At 41.4% G+C, this 22,307-nt stretch overlaps 1 protein-coding gene across 1 annotated transcript in view; it reads right to left on the minus strand.

Moving 5' to 3' along the window:
- IL1R2 (interleukin 1 receptor type 2) overlaps positions 1–16,308 on the minus strand; it is a 96,796-nt gene extending 80,488 nt beyond the window's left edge. The window contains exon 1 of the mRNA XM_049856329.1: positions 16,254–16,308. Coding sequence (XP_049712286.1) covers positions 16,254–16,300 — 47 coding nt within the window. The 5' untranslated portion in view covers positions 16,301–16,308. The remainder of the gene's footprint in view (positions 1–16,253) is intronic.
- Between the last annotated feature and the right edge of the window lie 5,999 nt (positions 16,309–22,307).

The following is a 22,307-nucleotide window of genomic DNA, read 5'->3' on the forward strand; positions in this document are numbered from 1 at the left end:
CATACACCTTCCATATGGAGAGGAAGATACAGCGATACAAAGAAATAAAAGTTAGTTTTAAATTTAGAAAAATAAGGGTAAATAATAAGGTAACCACAAAGGAGACAAACTATCCTACTCTTCAAAATAAAATACAAGGGAAAAATAGAGACTCGCCAGAAACAAAATCAACAACAACAAATATGAGGAAAGGACAATACATAAAGAAAATCTACTCAGCACATAAAATCAAGTGGGAAAAAGAAACTGTCAACACACAAAAAAAACATCAAAATGATAGCACTAAATTCATACCTATCCATAAATTACCCTGAATTTCAATGGACTAAACGCACCAATAAAGAAACAGAGAGTGGCAGAATGGATTAAAAAACAAGATCCGTCTATATGCTGCCTACAAGAGACACACCTTAGACTTAGAGACACAAACTAAAATTCAAAGGATGGAAACAAATATATCAAATAAACAACAGTCAAAAAAGAGTGGCAATATTAATTTCTGACAAGATAGACTAAAGTTAAATCCGTCAGAAAGGATAAGGAAAGACACTATATAATGATTAAAGGGACAATACACCAAGAAGATATAACCTTATTGAATATTTATGCACCCAATGACAGGGCTGCAAGATACATAAAATAAACTCCATCAGCATTGAAAAGTGCGATAGACACCTCCACAATAATAGTAGGAGACTTCAACACACCACTTTCAGGGAAGGACAGGACATCCAGAAAGAAGCTCAATAAAGACACGGAAGATCTAAATGCACAATCAACCAACTTGACCTCATAGACATACACAGAACACTCCGCCCAACAGCAACCAAGTATGCTTTTCTAGTGCACATGGAACATTCTCTAGAATAGACCACATATTAGGTCATAAAGCAAGCCTTAGTAGAATCCAAAACATTGAAATATTACAAAGCATCTTCTCTGACCATAAGGCCATAAAAGTGGAAATCAATAACAGGAAAAGCAGGGAAAAGAAATCAAACACTTGGAAACTGAACAATAAAATGGAATAAAGAAATTAATAGAATCCAATGAGAATGAAAACACTTCCTATCAGAACCTTTGCGACACAGCAAAAGCGGTGCTCAGAGGTCAATTTATATCAATAAATGCACACATCCAAAAAGAAGAAAGGGCCAAAATCAAAGAATCATCCCTACAACTTGAACAAATAGACAGCAACAAAAGAAACCCACAGGCACCAGAAGAAAACAAATAATAAAAATTAGAGCAATTGAGATGTTTCAACAAACAGATGCAGCTCTGGAGGTGCTCACTCGTCTATGCCAAGAAACACTGAAGACAGCTTCCTGGCCAACTGACGGGAAGAGATCCATATTTACGCCTATTCTCAAGAAAGGTGATCCAAACGAAAGTGGAAATTATAGAACAATATCGTTACTATCACACGCAAGCAAAATTTTGCTGAAGATCTTTCAAAAACGGATGCAGCAATATATCGACAGGGAACTGCCAGAAATTCAGGCTGGTTTCAGAAGAGGATGTGGAACTAGGGATATCATTGCTTATGTCAGATGGATCCTGGCTGAAAGCAGAGAATACCAGAAGGATGTTTACCTGTGTTGTATGGACTATGCAAAGGCATTCAACTGTGTGGATCATAACAAACTATGGATAACACTGTGAAGAATGGGAATTCCAGAACACTTAATTGTGCTCATGAGGAACCTTTACATAGATCAAGAGGCAGTTGTTTGGACAGAATATGGGCATACTGATTGGTTTAAAGTCAGGAAAAGTGTGCGTCAGGGTTGTATTCTTTCACCATACCTATTTAATCTGTATGCTGAACAAATAATCTGAGAAGCTGGACTATATGAAGACCAACGGGGCATCGGGATTGGAGGAAGACTCATTAACTACCTGCGTTATGCAGATGACACAACCTTGCTTGCTGAAAGTGAAGAGGACTTGAAGCACTTACTAAAGAAGATCAAAGACCACAGCCTTCATTATTCATTACACCTCAACATAAAGAAAACAAAAATCCTCACAGCTGGACCAATGAGCAACATCATGATAAATGGAGAAAAGATTGAAGTTGTGAAGGATTTCATTTTACTTGGATCCACAATCAACAGCCATGGAAGCAGCAGTCAAGAAATCAAAAGACGCATTGCATTGGGCAAATCTGCTACAAAGAACCTCTTCAAAGTATTGAAGAGCAAAGATGTCACACTGAAGACTAAAGTGCGCCTGGCCCAAGCCATGGTATTTTCAATCGCCATCATATGCATGTGAAAGCTGGACAATGAATAAGGAATACCTAAGAAGAGTTGACGCCTTTAAATTGTGCTGTTGGTGAAGAATATTGAATATACCATGGACTGCCAAAAGAACAAACAAATCTGTCTTGGAGGAAGTGAGGCCAGAATGCTCCTTAGAGGCAAGGATGGTGAGACTGCGTCTTACATACTTTGGACATGTTGTCAAGAGGAATAAGTCCCTGGAGAAGAACATCATGCTTGGCAGAGTACAGGGTCAGCGGAAAAGAGGAAGACCCTCAAAGAGATGGATTGACACAGTGGCTGCAACAATGAGCTCAAGCATAACAACGACCGTAAGGATGGCTCAGGACCGGGCAGTGTTTTGCTCTGTTGTGCATAGGGTCGCTATAAGTCAGAACCGACTCGACGGCACCTAACAACAACAACAACAACAACAGAGCTGAACTAAATGAAATAGAAAACAGAAAAACATTTGAAAGAACTAAGAATACCAAAAGCTGATTTTTTGAAAAAATCAACAAAATCAATAAACCACTGGCCAAACTGACAAAAGAAAAACAGGAGAGGAAGCAAATAACCCAAATAAGAAATGAGATGGATGATATTACAACAGATCCTACTGAAATAAAAAGAATCATATCAGATTACTATGAAAAACTATACTCAAACAAATTTGAAAACCTAGAAGAAATGGATGAATTCCTAGAAACACACTACCTAACTAAACTAACACGAACAGAGGGAGAACAACTAAATAGACCCATCACAAAAGAAGAGATTGAAAAGGTAATCAAAAAACTCCCAACAAAAAAAATCCCTGGTCTGGACGGCTTCACTGCAGAGTTCTACCAAACTTTCAGAGAAGAGTTAACACCACTACTACTAAAGGTATTTCAGAGCATAGAAAAGGATGGAATACTACCAAACTCATTCTATGAAGCCACCATATCCCTGATACCAAAACCAGGTAAAGGTACGACAAGAAAAGAAAATTATAAACTTATATCCCTCATGAACATAGATGCAAAAATCCTCAACGAAATTCTAGCCAATAGAATTCAACAACATATCAGAAAAAACAATTCACCATGACCAAGTGGGATTCATAACAGATAAGCAGGGATGGTTCAACATTAGAAAAACAATTAATGTAATCCACCACACAAATAAAACAAAAGACAAGAATCACATGATTTTATCAACAGATGCAGAAAAGGCATTTAACAAAGTTTAACACTCATTCATGATAAAAAACTCTCAGCAAAAAAGGAATAGAAGGAAAATTTCTCAATAAAGGGCATTATTTATACAAAGCCAACAGCAAACATCACCCTAAATGGAGAGAGCCTGAAAGCATTCCCATTGAGATCGGAAACCAGACAAGGATGCCCTTTATCACCACTCTTATTCAACATTGTGCTGGAGGTCCTAACCAGAGCAATTAGGCTAGGTAAAGAAATAAAGGGCATCCAGATTGGCAAGGAAGAAGTCAAAGTATCTCTATTTGCAGATGACATGATCTTATACACAGAAAACCCTAAGGAATCCTCCAGAAAACTACTGAAACTAATAGAGAAGTTTAGCAGAGTATCAGGATACAAGATAAACGTACAAAAATCAGTTGGATTCCTCTACACCAACAAAAAGAACATCAAAGAGGAAATCATAAAAGCAATGCCATTTACAGTAGCCCCTAGGAAGATAAAATACTTAGGAATAAATCTTACCAGAGATGTAAAAGACTTATACAAAGAAAACTACAGTACACTTCGGCAAGAAACCAAGAGACTTATGTAAGTGGAAAAACATACCTTGCTCATAGATAGGAAGACTTAACATTATAAAAATGTCTGTTCTACCAAAAGCGATCTATACTTTTAATGCAATTCCAATCCAAATCCCAACGGCATTCTTTAACGGGATGGAGAAACAAATCACCAACTTCATATGGAAGGGAAAGAAGACCTGGATAAATAAGGCATTACTGAAAAAGAAGAACAAAGTGGGAGGCCCTAATTTACCTGATTTTAGAACTTATTATACTGCCACAGTAGTCAAAACAGCCTGGTACTGGTACAACAACAGATACATAGACCAAAGGAACAGAATTGAGAATCCAGACATAAATCCATCCACATATGAGCGGTTGATGTTTGACAAAGGCCCCAAAACAGTTAAATGGGGAAAAGGCAGTCTTTTTAACAAATGATGCTAGCATAACTGGATATCCATCTGCAAAAAAATGAAACAAGACCCATACCTCACTCCATGCACAAAAACTAACTCAAAATGGATCAAAGACCTAAATATCAAATCTAAAATGATAAAGATCATGGAAGAAAAAATAGGGACAACGTTAGGAGCCCTAATACATGGCATAAACAGCATACAAAACATTATAAAGAATGTAGAAGGAAAACTAGATAACTAGGAGCTCCTAAAAATCAAACACTTATGCTCATCCAAGGACTTCACCAGAAGAGTAAAAAGACTACCTACAGACTGGGAAAAAGTTTTTAGCTATGACATTTCTGATCAGCGCCTGATCTCTAAAATCTACATGATAGTGCAAAAACTCAAGTGCAAAAAGACAAATAACCCAATTAAAAAATGGGCAAAAGATATGAATAGATACTTCACTAAAGAAGACATTCAGGTAGCTGACAGATATATGAGGAAATGTTTGTGATCATTAGCCATTAGAGAAATGCAGATCAAAACTACAATGAGATTCTATCTCACTCCAACAAGGCTGGCATTAATCAAAAAAACACAAAATAATGAATGTTGGAGAGGCTGTGGAGAGATTGGAACACTTCTACACTGCTGGGGGGAATGTCAAATGGTACAACCACCTTGGAAATCAATCTGGTGCTTCCTTAAAAAGCTAGAAATAGAACTACCATACGATCCAGCAATCCCACTCCTTGGAATATATCCTAGAGAAATAAGAGCCGTTACACAAACAGATATATGCACATCCATGTTTATTGCAGCACTGTTTACAATAGCAAAAAGATGGAAGCAACCAAGGTGCCCATCAGTGGATGAATGGATAAATAAATTATGGTATTTTCACACGATGGTATACTACACGTCGATAAAGAACAGTGAGGAATCTGGGAAACATTTCATGGCATGGAGCAATCTGGAAGGCATTATGCTGAGTGAAACTAGTCAGTTGCAAAAGGACAAATATTGTATAAGACCACTAGTATAAGAACTTGAGAAATAGTTTAAACTGAGAAGAAAACATTATTTTGTGGTTACGGGGGTGGGGTGGGAGAGGGGTATTAACTAATTAGTAGATAAGAACTCCTTTAGGTGAAGGGAAAGACAGCACACAATACGGGGGAGGTCAGCACAATTGGACTAAACCAAAAGCAAAGAAGTTTCCGAATAAACTGAATGCTTCGAGGGGCAAGGGTCTGGGGACCTTGGCTTCAGGGGACATCTAAGTCAATTGGCATAATAAAATCTATTAAGAAAACATTCTGCAACCCACTTTGAAGAGTGGCATCTGGGGTCTTAAACACTAGCAAGCAGCCACCTAAGATGCATCAGTTGGTCTCAGCCCACCTGGATCAAAGGAGAATGAAGAAAACTAAGGACACAAGGTGATTACAAGCCCAAGAGACAGAAAAGGCCACATGAACCAGAGACTACATCATCCCAAGACCAGAAGAACTAGATGGTGCCTGGCTACAACCGATGACTGCCCTGACAGGGAACACAACAGAGAACCCCCGAAGGAGCAGGAGAGCATTGGGATGCAGACCCCAAATTCTCATAAGACCAGACTTAATGGTCTAACTGAGACTGGAAGGACCCCAGTGGTCATGGCCCCCAGACCTTCTGTTGCCCCAGGACAAGAACCATTCCCAAAGCCAACTCTTCAGACATGGATTGGACTGGACAATGGGTTGGAGAGGGATCCTGGTGAGGAGTGAGCTTCTTGGATTATGTGGACACTTGAGACTATGTTGTCATCTCCTGCCTGGAGGGGAGATGAGAGGGTGAAGGGGGTTAGAAGCTGGCAAAAAGGACATGAAAAGAGAGAGTGGAGGGAGATAGCGGGCTGTCTCATTAGGGGGAGAGTAATTGGGAGTGTGTAGCAGGGTGTATATGGTTTTTTGTGTGAGAGACTGACTTGATTTGTAAACTTTCACTTAAAGCACAATAAAAATTGTTAAAAAAAAAAAAAGAAAAGAAATTAAAATTTAGTAGCAGGTTTGGAACATAAAGCCAAGGAAATCTCCTAGCAAGGAAAAAGGATGGAAATGGGACAGAAGATAAGTTAGTGATGAATCCCTGATTATTTAAATAATCCATTGCAACACTGACAAATAGGAATTCCAGAACAGTGGTGAGAGGGATTTTTTTTTTTTTAAATAAAAAGCCACCAGGAAGGCTATCAAAGAAACACGTAAAAATTTCCCAGAAGTAAAGAACAACAGACGTACATTGAAAGGATCAGCAAAATTAAAGACAAAAGACCCAACTGCATTACTGCCCAAGGTTGGAGCCTTAGGGATAAAGGGAAGATGCTACAACATACTCTATGAAGAATCAGTGACCCAACTCCTCAGCAGAAACACTAAAGCTAGAAATCAGTGCCTTCAAAATTCTGAGGGAAACTTATTCTCATCGTATATTTTAATATTCAAAATATCAGGTAAATGTGAGGGTAGAAAAGGGTTCATCTGAGCTATATGAGGACATTTACTTCCCACGCGTCCTACTGAAGAAGCTAAGGGCAACTGTGCTTCCATCTCTTACCAGTTCCCGTCCAGTCCATTCTGACTCACAGCAACCTTGTAGGACAGGGTAGAACTTCCCCATGTTCACAAGTCCAGGCTGGCCTGCTGGAGTATGAAAGACTACAAAGTGATAGTCCCCAGTCATCACAGCCAACCCAGCTCAGGCTCCAGACACATGAGCCATCCCTGCTGACCCATGAATTCATAAGAAAGATCAAAATATTTGTTGTTTGAGCCACTTAGTTTTGGGGTGGTTTGTTATGCAGCAAAAACTAATGGATAGGAGGCGGGGCCAAGATGGCGGACTAGGTGGACGCTACTGCGGATCCCTCTTGCAACAAAGACTGGGAAAAACAAGTGAATCGATCACATACATAACAATCTATGAACCCTGAACAACAAACACTGATTTAGAGACGGAGAACGAACAAATACGGAGAGGCAGCGATTGTTTTCAGAGCCTGGAGCCAGCGTACCAGTCAGGTGACCTTCGGCGCCCGATTTGGGGCAGAGCCCAGGAGGGCAGACGGCACAGACAAGGGGCCTAGCCCTGGCCCCCGAACTCATTCCGGGAGGGGGCCCAGCCAGTTCGTGCGGCGGCGTGGCGGCGCAGCTGGTGGGAAAAGTCCCCGGGAGGCAGTGACCGGTCTTGGAGCGGGGAGAGAAGCGTCCCAGCCGGGGAGCCGTCCCGCCGGGATTTAGGAGGGGAGCAGGCGCGGGGAGCTGCATCACCCCCCTGAACTAACCCCAGGAGGGGGCCCAGCGGGTTCACGCGGGTGGCGTGGTGGCTCAGCCAGTGGGAGAAGTCCCCAGGAGGCAGTGACTGGTCTTGGAGCGGGGAGAGCAGCGTCCCAGCCAGGCAGCCGTCCCGCCGGGATTTTGGCGGGGTGCGGGGAGCAGCTCCACCCCCCTGAACTGACCCCGAGGGGGGCCCAGCCGGTTCGCGCGGGTGACGTGGCAGCGCAGCCAGTGGGAGAAGGCCCCGGGAGACAGCAACGGGTCTTGGAGCGGGGAGAGTGCCGTCCCAGGCGGGACAAGCAGTCGTGGCGCAGGCTCGGGGAGCTGCTCCGCTCGCCTGAGCTGACCCCGGGGGGGAGCCCAGCCGGTTCGCAGAGGCGGCACAGTGACGCGGTAGGTGGGACGGGGAGTCCCCGGGAGGCAGCGACTGATTTTGGAGTCAGGAGTGCACCGCCCCAGGCTGGCAGTGGAGGATCTGACCATGACTCCAGTGGGCCAGACCCCCCGGGGCAATCTCCACACAGACAGCACACATAGGCGACGTGCCCCGCGGAAATCTCAGATATAATAGTCATTCCAAGCAAGACAAGCAACTCTGGCTATATTCTGAAGTGCTACTCTCCTATCTCTCTGATCCCTCCCCCACCCTCCCCAGGCAGCTTCATCAACATCCGAATAGCCTGAGCCAGAGGGAGAACTCTGATAGGGATTTGACTGCATTTTTTTTTTAGCGGATTTTCTGGAAAAACTAGTTTCCCAGTGATGGCTCGGAGACAGCAGTCCATATCAAACCACATAAAGAAGCAGACCATGACAGCTTCTCCAACCCCCCAAACAAAAGAATCAAAATCTTTCCCAACTGAAGATACAATCCTGGAATTATCAGATACAGAATATAAAAAACTAATTTACAGAATGCTTAAAGACATCACAAACGAAATAAGGCTAACTGCAGAAAAAGCCAAGGAACACACCGATAAAACTGTTGAAGAACTCAAAAAGATTATTCAAGAACATAGTGGAAAAATTAATAAGTTGCAAGAATCCATAGAGAGGCAGCATGTAGAAATCCAAAAGATTAACAATAGAATTACAGAATTAGACAATGCAATAGGAAGACAGAGGAGCAGACTCGAGCAATTAGAATGCAGACTGGGACATCTGGAGGACCAGGGAATCAACACCAACATAGCTGAAAAAAAATCAGACAAAGAATTTAAAAAAATGAAGAAACCCTAAGAATCATGTGGGACTCTATCAAGAAGGATAACTTGGGGTGATTGGAGTCCCAGAACAGGGAGGGGGGACAGAAAACACAGAGAAAATAGTTGAAGAACTCCTGACACAAAACTTCCCTGACATCATGAAAGACGAAAGGATATCTATCCAAGATGCTCTTCGAACCCCATTTAAGATTGATCCAAAAAGAAAAACACCAAGACATATTATCATCAAACTCACCAAAACCAAAGACAAACAAAAAATTTTAAAAGCAGCCAGGGAGAAAAGAAAGGTCTCCTTCAAGGGAGAATCAATAAGAATAAGTTCAGACTACTCAGCAGAAACCAACCAGGCAAGAAGGGAATGGGACGACATATACAGAGCACTGAAGGAGAACAACTGCCAGCCAAGGATCATATATCCAGCAAAACTCTCTCTAAAATATGAAGGAGAAATTAAGATATTTACAGATAAACACAAGTTTAGAGCATTTGCAAAAACCAAACCAAAGCTACAAGAAATACTAAAGGATATTGTTTGGTCAGAAAACCAATAATATCAGATACCAGCACAATACAAGGTCACAAAACAGAATGTCCTGATATCAACTCAAATAGGGAAATCATAAAAACAAACAAATTAAGATTAATTAAAAAAAAATAACAATACACGTAACAGGGAATCATGGAAGTCAATAGGTAAAAGATCACAATAATCAAAAAGAGGGACTAAATATAGGAGGCATTGAACTGCCAGATGGAGAGTGATACAAGGCGATATAGAACAATACAAGTTAGGTTTTTACTTAGAAAAATAGGGGTAAATAATAAGGTAACCACAAAAAGGTATAACAACTCCATAACTCAAGAAAAACATAACGACTCAACTAACATAAAGTCAAACACTATGAAAATGAGGATCTCACAATTTACTAAGAAAAACGTCTCAGCACAAAAAAGTATGTGGAAAAATGAAATGGCCAACAACACACATGAAAAGGCATCAAAATGACAGCACTAAAAACTTATTTATCTATACTTACGCTGAATGTAAATGGACTAAATGCACCAATAAAGAGACAGAGAGTCACGGACTGGATAAAGAAACACGATCCATCTATATGCTGCCTACAAGAGACACACCTTAGACTTAGAGACACAAACAAACTAAAACTCAAAGGATGGAAAAAATATATCAAGCAAACAATAAGCAAAAAAGAAGAGGAGTAGCAATATTAATTTCTGACAAAATAGACTTTAGACTTAAATCCACCACAAAGGATAAAGAAGGACACTATATAATGATAAAAGGGACAACTGATCAGGAAGACATAACCATATTAAATATTTATGCACCCAATGACAGGGCTGCAAGATACATAAATCAAATTTTAACAGAATTGAAAAGTGAGATAGACACCTCCACAATTATAGTAGGAGACTTCAACACACCACTATCGGAGAAGGACAGGACATCCAGTAAGAAGCTCAATAGAGACACGGAAGACCTACTTAAAACAATCAACCAACTTGACCTCATTGACTTATACACAACTCTCCACCTAACTGCTGCAAGGTATACTTTTTTTTCTAGCAAAATGGAACATTCTGTAGAATAGACCACATATTAGGTCATAAAACAAACCTTTGCAGAGTCCAAAACATCGAAATATTACAAAGCATCTTCTCAAACCACAAGGCAATGAAACTAGAAATCAATAACAGAAAAACTAGGGAAAAGAAATCAAATACTTGGAAAATGAACAATACCCTCCTGAAAAAAGACTGGGTTATAGAAGACATCAAGGAGGGAATAAGGAAATTCATAGAATGCAACAAGAATGAAAATACTTCCTATCAAAACCTCTGGGACACAGCAAAAGCAGTGCTCAGAGGCCAATTTATATCGATAAATGCACACATACAAAAAGAAGAAAGAGCCAAAAGCAGAGAACTGTCCCTACAACTTGAACAAACAGAAAGTGAGCAACAAAAGAACCCATCAGGCACCAGAAGAAAACAAATAATAAAAATTAGAGCTGAACTAAATGAATTAGAGAACAGAAAAACAATTGAAAGAATTAACAAAGCCAAAAGCTGGTTCTTTGAAAAAATTAACAAAATTGATAAACCATTGGCTAGACTGACTAAAGAAAAACAGGAAAGGAAACAAATAACCCGAATAAGAAACGAGAAGGACCACATCACAACAGAACCAAATGAAATTAAAAGAATCATTTCCGATTACTATGAAAAATTCTACTCTAACAAATTTGAAAACCTAGAAGAAATGGATGAATTCTTGGAAAAACACTACCTACCTAAACTAACACATTCAGAAGTAGAACAACTACATAGACCCATAACAAAAAAAGAGATTGAAACGGTAATCAAAAAACTCCCAACAAAAAAAAGCCCTGGCCCGGACGGCTTCACTGCAGAGTTCTACCAAAGTTTCAGAGAAGAGTTAACACCACTACTACTGAAGGTATTTCAAAGCATAGAAAATGACAGAGTACTACCCAACTCATTCTATGAAGCCACCATCTCCCTGATACCAAAACCAGGTAAAGACATTACAAAAAAAGAAAATTATAGACCCATATCTCTCATGAACATAGATGCAAAAATCCTCAACAAAATTCTAGCCAATAGAATCCAACAATACATCAAAAAAATAATTCACCATAATCAAGTGGGATTTATACCAGGTATGCAAGGCTGGTTTAATATCAGAAAAACCATTAATGTAATCCATCACATAAATAAAACAAAACATAAAAACCACATGATCTTATCAATTGATGCAGAAAAGGCATTTGACAAAGTCCAACACCCATTTATGATAAAAACTCTTACCAAAATAGGAATTGAAGGAAAATTCCTCAACATAATAAAGGGCATCTATGCAAAGCCAACAGCCAATATCACTCTAAATGGAGAGAACCTGAAAGCATTTCCCTTGAGAACGGGAACCAGACAAGGATGCCCTTTATCACCCCTCTTATTCAACATCGTACTTGAAGTCCTAGCCAGGGCAATTAGGCTAGACAAAGAAATAAAGAGTATCCGGATTGGCAAGGAGGAAGTAAAGTTATCACTATTTGCAGATGACATGATCTTATGCACAGAAAACCCTAAGGAATCCTCCAGAAAACTACTGAAACTAATAGAAGAGTTTGGCAGAGTCTCAGGTTATAAAATAAACACACAAAAATCACTTGGATTCCTCTACATCAACAAAAAGAACACCGAAGAGGAAATAACCAAATCAATACCATTCACAGTAGCCCCCAAGAAGATAAAATACTTAGGAATAAATCTTACCAAGGATGTAAAAGACCTATACAAAGAAAACTACCAAGCTCTACTACAAGAAATTCAAAAGGACATAATTAAGGGGAAAAACATACCTTGCTCATGGATAGGAAGACTTAACATAGTAAAAATGTCTATTCTACCAAAAGCCATCTATACATTTAACGCACTTCCGATCCAAATTCCAATGTCATATTTTAAGGGGATAGAGAAACAAATCACCAATTTCATATGGAAGGGAAAGAACCCCCGGATAAGCAAAGCATTACTGAAAAAGAAGAAGAAAGTGGGAAGCCTCACTCTACCTGATTTCAGAACCTATTATACAGCCACAGTAGTCAAAACAGTCTGGTACTGGTACAACAATAGGCACATAGACCAATGGAACAGAATTAAGAACCCAGATATAAATCCATCCATGTATGAGCAGCTGGTATTTGACAAAGGCCCAGTGTCAGTAAATTGGGGAAAAGATAGTCTTTTTAACAAATGGTGCTGGCATAACTGGATATCCATTTGCAAAAGAATGAAACAGGACCCATACCTCACACCATGCACAAAAACTAACTCCAAGTGGATCAAAGACCTAAACATAAAGACTAAAACGATAAAGATCATGGAAGAAAAAATAGGGACAACTCTAGGAGCCCTAATACAAGGCATAAACAGAATACAAAACATTACCAAAAATGAGGAAGAGAAACCCGATAACTGGGAGCTCCTAAAAATCAAACATCTATGCTCATCTAAAGACTTCACCAAAAGAGTAAAAAGACCACCTACAGACTGGGAAAGAATTTTCAGCTATGACATCTCAGACCAGCGCCTGATCTCTAAAATCCACATGATTCTGTCAAAACTCAACCACAAAAAGACAAACAACCCAATCAAGAAGTGGGCAAAGGATATGAACACACATTTCACTAAAGAAGATATTCAGGCAGCCAACAGATACATGAGAAAATGCTCTCGATCATTAGCCATTAGAGAAATGCAAATTAAAACTATGATGAGATTCCATCTCACACCAACAAGGCTGGCATTAATCCAAAAAACACAAAATAATAAATGTTGGAGAGGTTGCAGAGAGATTGGAACTCTTATACACTGCTGGTGGGAATGTAAAATGGTACAACCACTTTGGAAATCTATCTGGCGTTATCTTAAACAGTTAGAAATAGAACTACCATACAACCCAGAAATCCCACTCCTCGGAATATACCCTAGAGATACAAGAGCCTTCACACAAACAGATATATGCACACCCATGTTTATTGCAGCTCTGTTTACAATAGCAAAAAGCTGGAAGCAACCAAGGTGTCCATCAATGGATGAATGGGTAAATAAATTGTGGTATATTCACACAATGGAATACTACGCATCGATAAAGAACAGTGACGAATCTGTGAAACATTTCATAACATGGAGGAACCTGGAAGGCATTATGCTGAGTGAAATTAGTCAGAGGCAAAAGGACAAATATTGTATAAGACCACTATTATAAGATCTTGAGAAATAGTAAAAACTGAGAAGAACACATACTTTTGTGGTTACGAAGGGGGGAGGGAGGGAGGGAGGGAGAGGGTTTTTTATTGATTAATCAGTAGATAAGAACTGCTTTAGGTGAAGGGAAAGACAACACTCAATACATGGAAGGTCAGCTCAATTGGTCTGGACCAAAAGGAAAGAAGTTTCCGGGATAAAATGAATGCTTCAAAGGTCAGCGGAGCAGGGGCGGGGGTCTGGGGAAAATGGTTTGAGGGGACTTCTATGTCATTTGGCAAAATAATTCTATTATGAAAACATTCTGCATCCCACTTTGAAATGTGGCGTCTGGGGTCTTAAAGGCTAACAAGCGGCCATCTAAGATGCATCAATTGGTCTCAACCCACCTGGAGCAAAGGAAAATGAAGAACACCAAGGTCACACGACAACTAGGAGCTCAAGAGACAGAAAGGGCCACATGAACCAGAGACCTACATCATCCTGAGACCAGAAGAACTAGCTGGTGCCCGGCCACAATCGATGACTGCCCTGACAGGGAGCACAACAGAGAACCCCTGAGGGAACAGGAGATCAGTGGGATGCAGACCCCAAATTCTCATAAAAAGACCATACTTAATGGTCTGACTGAGACTAGAGGAATCCCGGCGGTCATGGTCCCCAGACTTTCTGTCGGCACAGGACAGGAACCATCCCCGAAGACAACTCATCAGACATGAAAGGGACTGGTCAGCGGGTGGGAGAGAGACGCTGATGAAGAGTGAGCTTATTATATCAGGTGGACACTTGAGAGTGTGTTGGCAGCTCTTGTCTGGAGGGGGGATGGGAGGATAGAGAGAGAGGGAAGCTGGCAAAATTGTCACTAAAGGAGAGACTGAAAGGGCTGACTCAATAGGGGAAGAGCAGGTGGGAGTACGGAGTAAGATGTATGTAAATTTATATGTGACAGACTGATTGGATTTGTAAACGTTCACTTGAAGCTTAATAAAAGTTAATAATAAAAAAAAAAAAGGAAAAAAAAAAAAACTAATGGATAGACATGATCCAGCAAACAGAGGGCTTATCTCAAAAAAACTGCTAGGAAAAGAAGTTCCCTCAAAGACAGCAAGGTCCACGCTTAACATTGCAGGGTCCTGGGCAAGATTACAAATAAGACCTACACAATTTATACCTAATTATTTAAAAGATATGAATCAAGCAACAAACCGTTTGGTAAATATGTACACTACCACCTTAGCAAATACAACCACATAACAACCTTATGTAAGAGAATGTCCTCATTTTTAAGAAACACATACTGAAGTATTTAGACAAAGAGAAGTAGCATGAATAACTATTTATATCTACCCAGAGAGAGGGAGCCCTGGTGGTGTAGTGGTTAAGAGCTCAGCTGCTAACCAAAAGGCCAGCAGTTTGAATCCACCAGCTGCTCCTTGGAAACCCAATGGAGCAGTTCTACTCTGTCCTATAGGGTGGCTATGAGTCAGAATCAACTCTACGGCAATGGGGGAGCCAATGATAGCCCTAACAGATATTCTTACGTTCATTCAAGTAAAACAGTGATGCTGGGGTCGGAGGAGTAGGGGGATCTCCTTTCCCGTGACTTCATGTTTCCAGGTAAAGGGTCTTCTGCTCTAGGAGCACTCCTGCCACCCTGACCCCCACCTTCACAGAGGAGGAGAAAGGTAAGCGTAATGGAGGAGTGACACCCACCGGCCCCCAGTTCTCGTTGAGTAGAGATAATATGAGAAATGGCTGCAAGCACTGGACATCTTTCTGTGTTTCTACCTTTCACCCTAGTCAGATGCCAGGACTTTATCCTGGGTAATTGTATCTGTTCTGCAGGCACGAACTGTCTCTCAGCTATCTAAAGCAGGAGGAGGGGGGTCAGGGAATAGTGTGGTTTTGTGGCCCCAAATCTAAAGCCACATTGTCCACGGAGAGTTGGGGGATTCATGAGCAACATGAAGGAAGCTGACTGGGCGCAACACGGTGCTAGCTAGAGGCAGTCCCCAGCCTCCACCCAGTCTTCCCACCTACAGGGCTCTTGGGATGGTTCCTTTCTTCTTAAGAGTAAGGGCAACATTTAAAATGTTTGGAAGCACCTTGTCCCTGACTAATATTCATATCTTCCCCAGCCCAGGGACACCAGAGAAAGAAACAATTGTAGGAAATAAAATCTAAGAATACCGGTGGGCTTGGAAGATGTCCCCTCTCTCCCGGTGCCTCGAAGGCTTGGAGGGAGTCTGGCTGTTCTCAGCTCTGGCTGTACACTGGAATCATGGGAGCAACTGCCTCAGACATTTTGGGTGGTAAGACCCAGAGAGGACATTTTCTTTAAATCTGCCCAAGGATTGAGAAAGCCTGGGTTCTCCAAGTTGTCCGGTGCTCAGACACCCAGAATGGCGTTACCCTCTTCTAGCAAATGTCCAAGAAGGAGGGCTCACCTCAATTCTTCCCATGCTTCTCCTGATACCCAGCTGCAGTTTCTCATCTCCGAAGTGTAAGCACATTAGAATAAAGCTACTAGATGTTGTCGGGAGACATGTGGCACTTTGACCCTTTCCACATTTGCTTTCTGGTCTCTGAGTTGGACTCAAGCCTGAGAGTTCCCAGCAAGGGTCAGAAAGGAAGGACCCATCTGTCTACAGCACACAGATGAACGTACAATTCTGTCGTCTGAATCACCCAGTTAAACAACTCTGTTTGAGGTAAAAACCATCCACTGGTGGCAACAGCTGAAACAAGAGAGGATACAATCCAGCATCCTGCCTCAGCTCTTCAACTTGGCTTTTACCTTGCACTCTGCTAGTTTAAAGCTATGTGCTTTTGTTTATTCCCCAGTTCCATTCTGCAGGACCATCTTCAAGGCTGGGTTGACGTGCCACATGAGTAAGTCCTAGACCAGCTGGCATGTCCCTTTGAAAGCCACTTTTCATAAGGCCCTGAAAAGTTTTGCCCAAGGTGATCTGGCTGTTCATACCATTTCCCAGATACAGAAGGCTGCTGATACACAGGGAATTCCCTTCCAGAGCAGAGTGGCCTCCTGGTGGAGAAATTCTGGGCAACAGTAAAGAATGCAAGGAGAATAACCATGTTGTAAAAATGCATTTGTCAATGAGCATGACTACAGAGTTCTGAGAAGTCTAGGTATTTTGTGGCTTGATTTCCTTCCTGAATGTCATAAATTGAATTATGTCCCCCGAAAAATGTGTGTATCAATTGGGCTGGGCCATGATTCCTGGTATTGTGTGATTCTCCTGTATGTTGCAAATCCTGCCTCTATGACGTTAATGAGGGAGGATGGGCGGCAGTTGTGTTAGTGAGACAAGACTCAACCTACAGGATTAGAATTTGTCTTGAGGCAATCACTTGAGATATAAAAGATAGAAGCAAGCAGAGAGACAGGGGGACCTCATACCACCAAGAAAGTAGCACTGGGAGTAGGGCACATCCTTTGGACCCAGGGTCCCCGTGCCTGAGAAGCTCCTCGACCAGGGGAAGATGGATGACAAGGAAACTTCCTCCAGAACCTACAGAGGGAGAAAGCCATCCTCTCAAGCTGACACCCTGAATTTGGACTTGTAACCTACTAGACTGTGAGGACATAAACTTCTCTTTGTTAAAGCCATCCACTTGTGGTATTTCCAGATGACTATACACTGATTAATATGCTGGAGAAAGCACGGGAGAACTCTTTCACTCAAAAACTGTATTTCCTTAATTGCCTGAACACATTTCAAACCATGGAGCATTACTGTTGAGGAGCTCATTTATTTCAAACCCCTAATTTTTCTTCCTGGTAAGACAGGGTGCCCCACCTCTTGTCAGTTTTGCTCCCCATGTGGATCACTTTCAACATTTCCCTGAAACCTATGCAAATGCAACCCAGTCAGGAACGCTGTGATCCATCACAAGGTGTTCCTTGAAGCCCAGAGAAAGCGTGCCGGGAGAGATCCCATTGAGAAAAGGGTCAACAGCCATTTCAAAACATGGCCAGATGGTTTTCTATCTTGCTCAAATCAGTCTAACACTCAGATAGGTTAAGCACTCTGCTAATCTCTCCTTTCAATGTCTTGTGGCAAAAATCAAATTGCATAGGATGCTAGAAGAACTCCAGAATGGAGCATTATGAAAAACTACGGTTCTCAATTCACCAGTTTCAACTCAAGGTGGGGGCTTTCCCACCTTGGGGTTATTTTTCTAGAATTGAGAAATAAGGAGAGGGGAGAATGAAGGAAAGTTTAGGACGATAGGCAGGCAGCTGTAAGGACCCACTGGAGGTTTGTGGATAGAATTTAAAGTGGGACCAATCAGCTTGGATGTGTTTTTCACCAGCCATGATCAACTGCATGGGTGCAATGGAGGAGAAGAATTTGGTATAACCTGAGTTGTGGTTTTGTAAAGCAAGTAAAAATTAAGAAAGGGCAGGGGAATTAAGCTGTATACAAGGAGGGGTTAAAATTAATTATTGTAGAATTAAAGCTGGATGAGAATGGGAGTGAAGACAGTGGGAACAAAGGATAAAATCAGGATTGGGGTCCCAGAGGGAGTCAGCTAGGAAGATGAAACTTGTGGTCAGAGAGTAAGATATACAAAATTGAGATTATGGAGACATTATTGTTGTTGCTATTAATTCATTTGATCCTCTTTAACAACTCCACTATTATACCCATTTTATAGATGGGTAAATGGAGTCACAAACATGTTAAGTAACTCCCAAGGTCACATGGCTGGTAGGAGGCTGAGTCTGGATTTGAACCCAGGCATTTTAAGTTTGACTCCAGAACTCATGCTCATAACCACTACACTACTCTTAGATCAAGAAAGAAGAGTACTTCAGGATTTTCAAAAACAGCCCCAGAAAGATTTCTTGGAACTAAAAACAATATTTGCATCAGGCAAATCTGCTGCAAAAGACCTCTTTAAGGTGTTAAAAAGCAAAGATGTCACCTTGAAGACTAAGATGTGCCTGACACAAGCCATGGTGTTTTCAATTGCCTCATACACATGAGAAAGCTGGAAAATGAATAAGGAAGACTGAAGAAGAATTGACTCCTTTTTTTATTGTACTTTAGATGAAGGTATACAGAGCAAACTAGTTTCTCATTAAACAGTTAGTACATATATTGCTTTATGACCTCTGTTAACAACACCACGACATGTCAACATTCTGTCTTCTTGACCTTGGGTTCCCTATTACCAGCTTTCCTATTCCCTCTTGCCTTCTAGTCCTTGCCCCTGGGCTGGTGTGCCCATTTAGTCTTGTTTTGTTTTATGGACCTGTCTAATCTTTGACTGAAGGGTGAGCCTCAGGAGTGACTTCATTACTGAGCTAAAAGGGTGTGCGAGGGCCATACTCTTGGGGTTTCTCCAGTCTCTTACAGGCCAGTAAGTTTTTTTGTGAGTTAGAATTTTGTTCTACATTTTTCTCCAGCTCTGTCCAGGACCCTCTATTGTGATTCCCGTCAGAGCAGTCAGCGGTGGTAGCCAGGCACCATCTAGTTGTACTGAACTCAGTTTGGTGGAGACCCAGGTAGATGTGATCCATTAGTCTTTTGGACTAATCTTTCCCTCGCATCTTTAGTTTTCTTCATTCTTCCTTGCTCCCTAAGGGGTGAGACTGGTGGAGTATCTCAGATGGCCACACACACGCTTTTAAGACAGCAGATGCTACTCTCCAAAGTAGAACGTACAGCATTTTCTTTATAAACTGTGTTATGCCAATTGAGCTAGATGTTCCCCAAGACCATGGTCCCCACAGCCCTCAGCCCAGCAATTTGGTCCCTCAGGGAGCTTGGATGTATCTGTGGAGCTTCCATGACCTTGCCTTGTACAAGTTGTGCTGGCTTCCGCAATATGGTGTACTGTCTAATCCTTCACCAAAGTTACCACTTATCTATTGGAATTGATGCCTTTGAATTACGGTGTTGGCAAAGAATATTGAATATAACCTTGGACTGCCAGAGGAACAACAAATCTGTCTTGGAAGAAATGAGACAGATAGGGTTAACTGTGCTGATGGAACATAAAGGGTTGTTAAAAGATTACCATCTAGAAGTTGGGAAAACAGGAATCACATCCTGCCAACATAAGATTGAAACAACCCGTGAATCACTATCTCCTTCTTAGTGTTTTCTAGTGCCCCCCCCCCCCCGCGCCACAGGCTCCACATGCGCAAAAGAACAAAGTGTGAATGCTGTTTAACCTTCCTTAGCCTGCCAAAGATGGTGGTGTAGTGCCGAAGATCAGCGCGCAAGGGCTGCCAAGAGGACTCCGTTTTGAATATCTGTGGGTTCCGTCTTGGATTCCAGATGTATGTGTAACCTAATTAGTATGCGCTGCAATTCTGAGAAGTACCCACCCTTTGAAAGAAACCCGCTAAATATTCATTACTCTATTGTTTCCACCAAACCCATATAAGCCCTAGCCTTCCCTTTTTGAATCAGTCTTTTGGAGAGGCATAAGACCCCACTGACTCCTTTTACTTGTTACAAGTAAAATAAATCTGTTAGAGCTGAACCCAAAATTGTCTTCTCTGTGTATTCTTACAAGAGAAAGACAAGGACCCACTGAGCCCAGAGGGCCTCTGTTCTCTCAGCGGTAACAGAAGTACAGCCAGAATGCACGTTAGAAGCAAGGATGGCAAGACGACGTCTCACATAATTTGGACATATTATCAGGAGGGATCAGTCCCTGGAGAAGGATATCATGCTTGACAGAGGGTCAGAGAAAAAGAGGAAAACCCTCAACGAGGTGGATTGACACAGTGATTGCAACAACGGGCTCAAGCATAACAACGATTTTGAGGATGGCACAAGACCAAGCAGTGTTTCGTTCTTTTGTACATACAGTTGCTATGAGTCAGAACCAACTTGAAGGCACCTAACAACAACAACAAAAACAATATTTCCAAGCCCCGAATTCAGTAGCCAAATTGAAGGAGAAGGTAGTCACCGTTGAAAACTGGAATAGGTGAGCTGGTCGCCATTGGTGCCATGGAAAGTCAAGTGGAACAAACAGTTCAAATTGTTGAAGTTGTTAGTTAGTTACCAGAGTCAGTTCCCATTCATGGCCACCTTATGTATAACTGAATGAAGCATTGCACGGTCCTGAACCACCCTCACAATTGTTGGTGTGTTTGAGCCCATTGTTGTAACTTTTGTGTCAGTTTATCTCATGGAGAGCTTCCCTCATTTTCACTGACTCTGTACTTTACTAAGCATGATGTCCTTTTCTAGCAATTGGTTTTTCCTGATGACATGTTCAAGGTAAGCAAGGCAAATCTCATTTCTAAGGAGCATTCTGGCTGTACTTCCTCCAAAACTGATCTGTTCATTCTTCTGACAGCCCAGGGTGTACTCAATATCCTTCACCAACACCACAGCTCAAATGTGTCAATTCTCCTATCCTCCTTTTTCATTGTCCAGCTTTTACATGAATACAAGACAATTGAAAAGATCATGGCTTGGGTCAGGCACACCTTAGTTTTCAAAGTGACGTTTTGCTTTTTAACACTTTAAAGAGGTCAAACTATGGAATCCAAACATAAAGGGATGAAGCTCATTAGGAGACTCAAAAGAGGGCTGGAGGGCAGATGCAGGGTAACTAACATGCATGGATAGGAGTTCCCAAAGGAGGGACAGGGACATATGGAAGAAAGAGTAAACAGAGAGTAAGGAATTGTTTTCCTGAATTGAAAAAAAAGACTTATGTATGAGGAACGAAAACCTTCAGCGAGTCGCAGGGAAGATTTCTCAGAAAAGGTGCATGTCCAAGCACATGCTGGTAAAACTCATGAACTCCATTGGCAACGCTTACAAGCTTCCAGATGAAAAATTGAATTACTTAAAAAGGAAAAAATATATATATGTAAAACTGATATTGGGCCTTCCTTTTCTCTGCAACCTTGGAAGCTGGACCACCATGGAATACCATCTACCGATTACCGAGAGAGAAAAACCACCTGCTAGAATCCTACACCCAGCCAAGACGTCCATCACACATTAGACTGAAAGAAAGGTGTTTGCAGATAATGCAAGGAGGAGGAGGCCTCCTCATCCATGTGCCTAATTTGAACAGGAACCTCTCCACAGGCAACAGACAATAATCTCTAAAGATACAGAAAACAGTGCTGATCAATAAATCTCATGGCATGTGTGTGTAATATTCTGCCTGGGAATTTAGGATAAAAGGTTTCCACATAAGAATTCTTGAAATAGAAAATATGTGTTCCAGGAAAATTCCAATTATTGTCTACAACTAGAATTACTAAATGGTTTCAGATAAACCTAGTTGTTGGAGGTTGGAGGAACAGAAGGGAAGGAAAAGCATGTCAAATCTCTTACCTAGTCTCATGGGAGGAGAATGGGAAGGTGAACATATTCTAAAGGTCTCATCCCTGGGGTTGGCAGCAAACAGAAAATGGAGATTTGGGCAAGGAAATAGTTGGTATATTATTTTCATAGACAGTAAAGACATGTTTGAATATGAATGTCAAG

This window comes from Elephas maximus, chromosome 17 (assembly GCF_024166365.1).
Source record: "Elephas maximus indicus isolate mEleMax1 chromosome 17, mEleMax1 primary haplotype, whole genome shotgun sequence".
Classification (NCBI taxonomy): Eukaryota; Metazoa; Chordata; class Mammalia; order Proboscidea; family Elephantidae; genus Elephas; species Elephas maximus.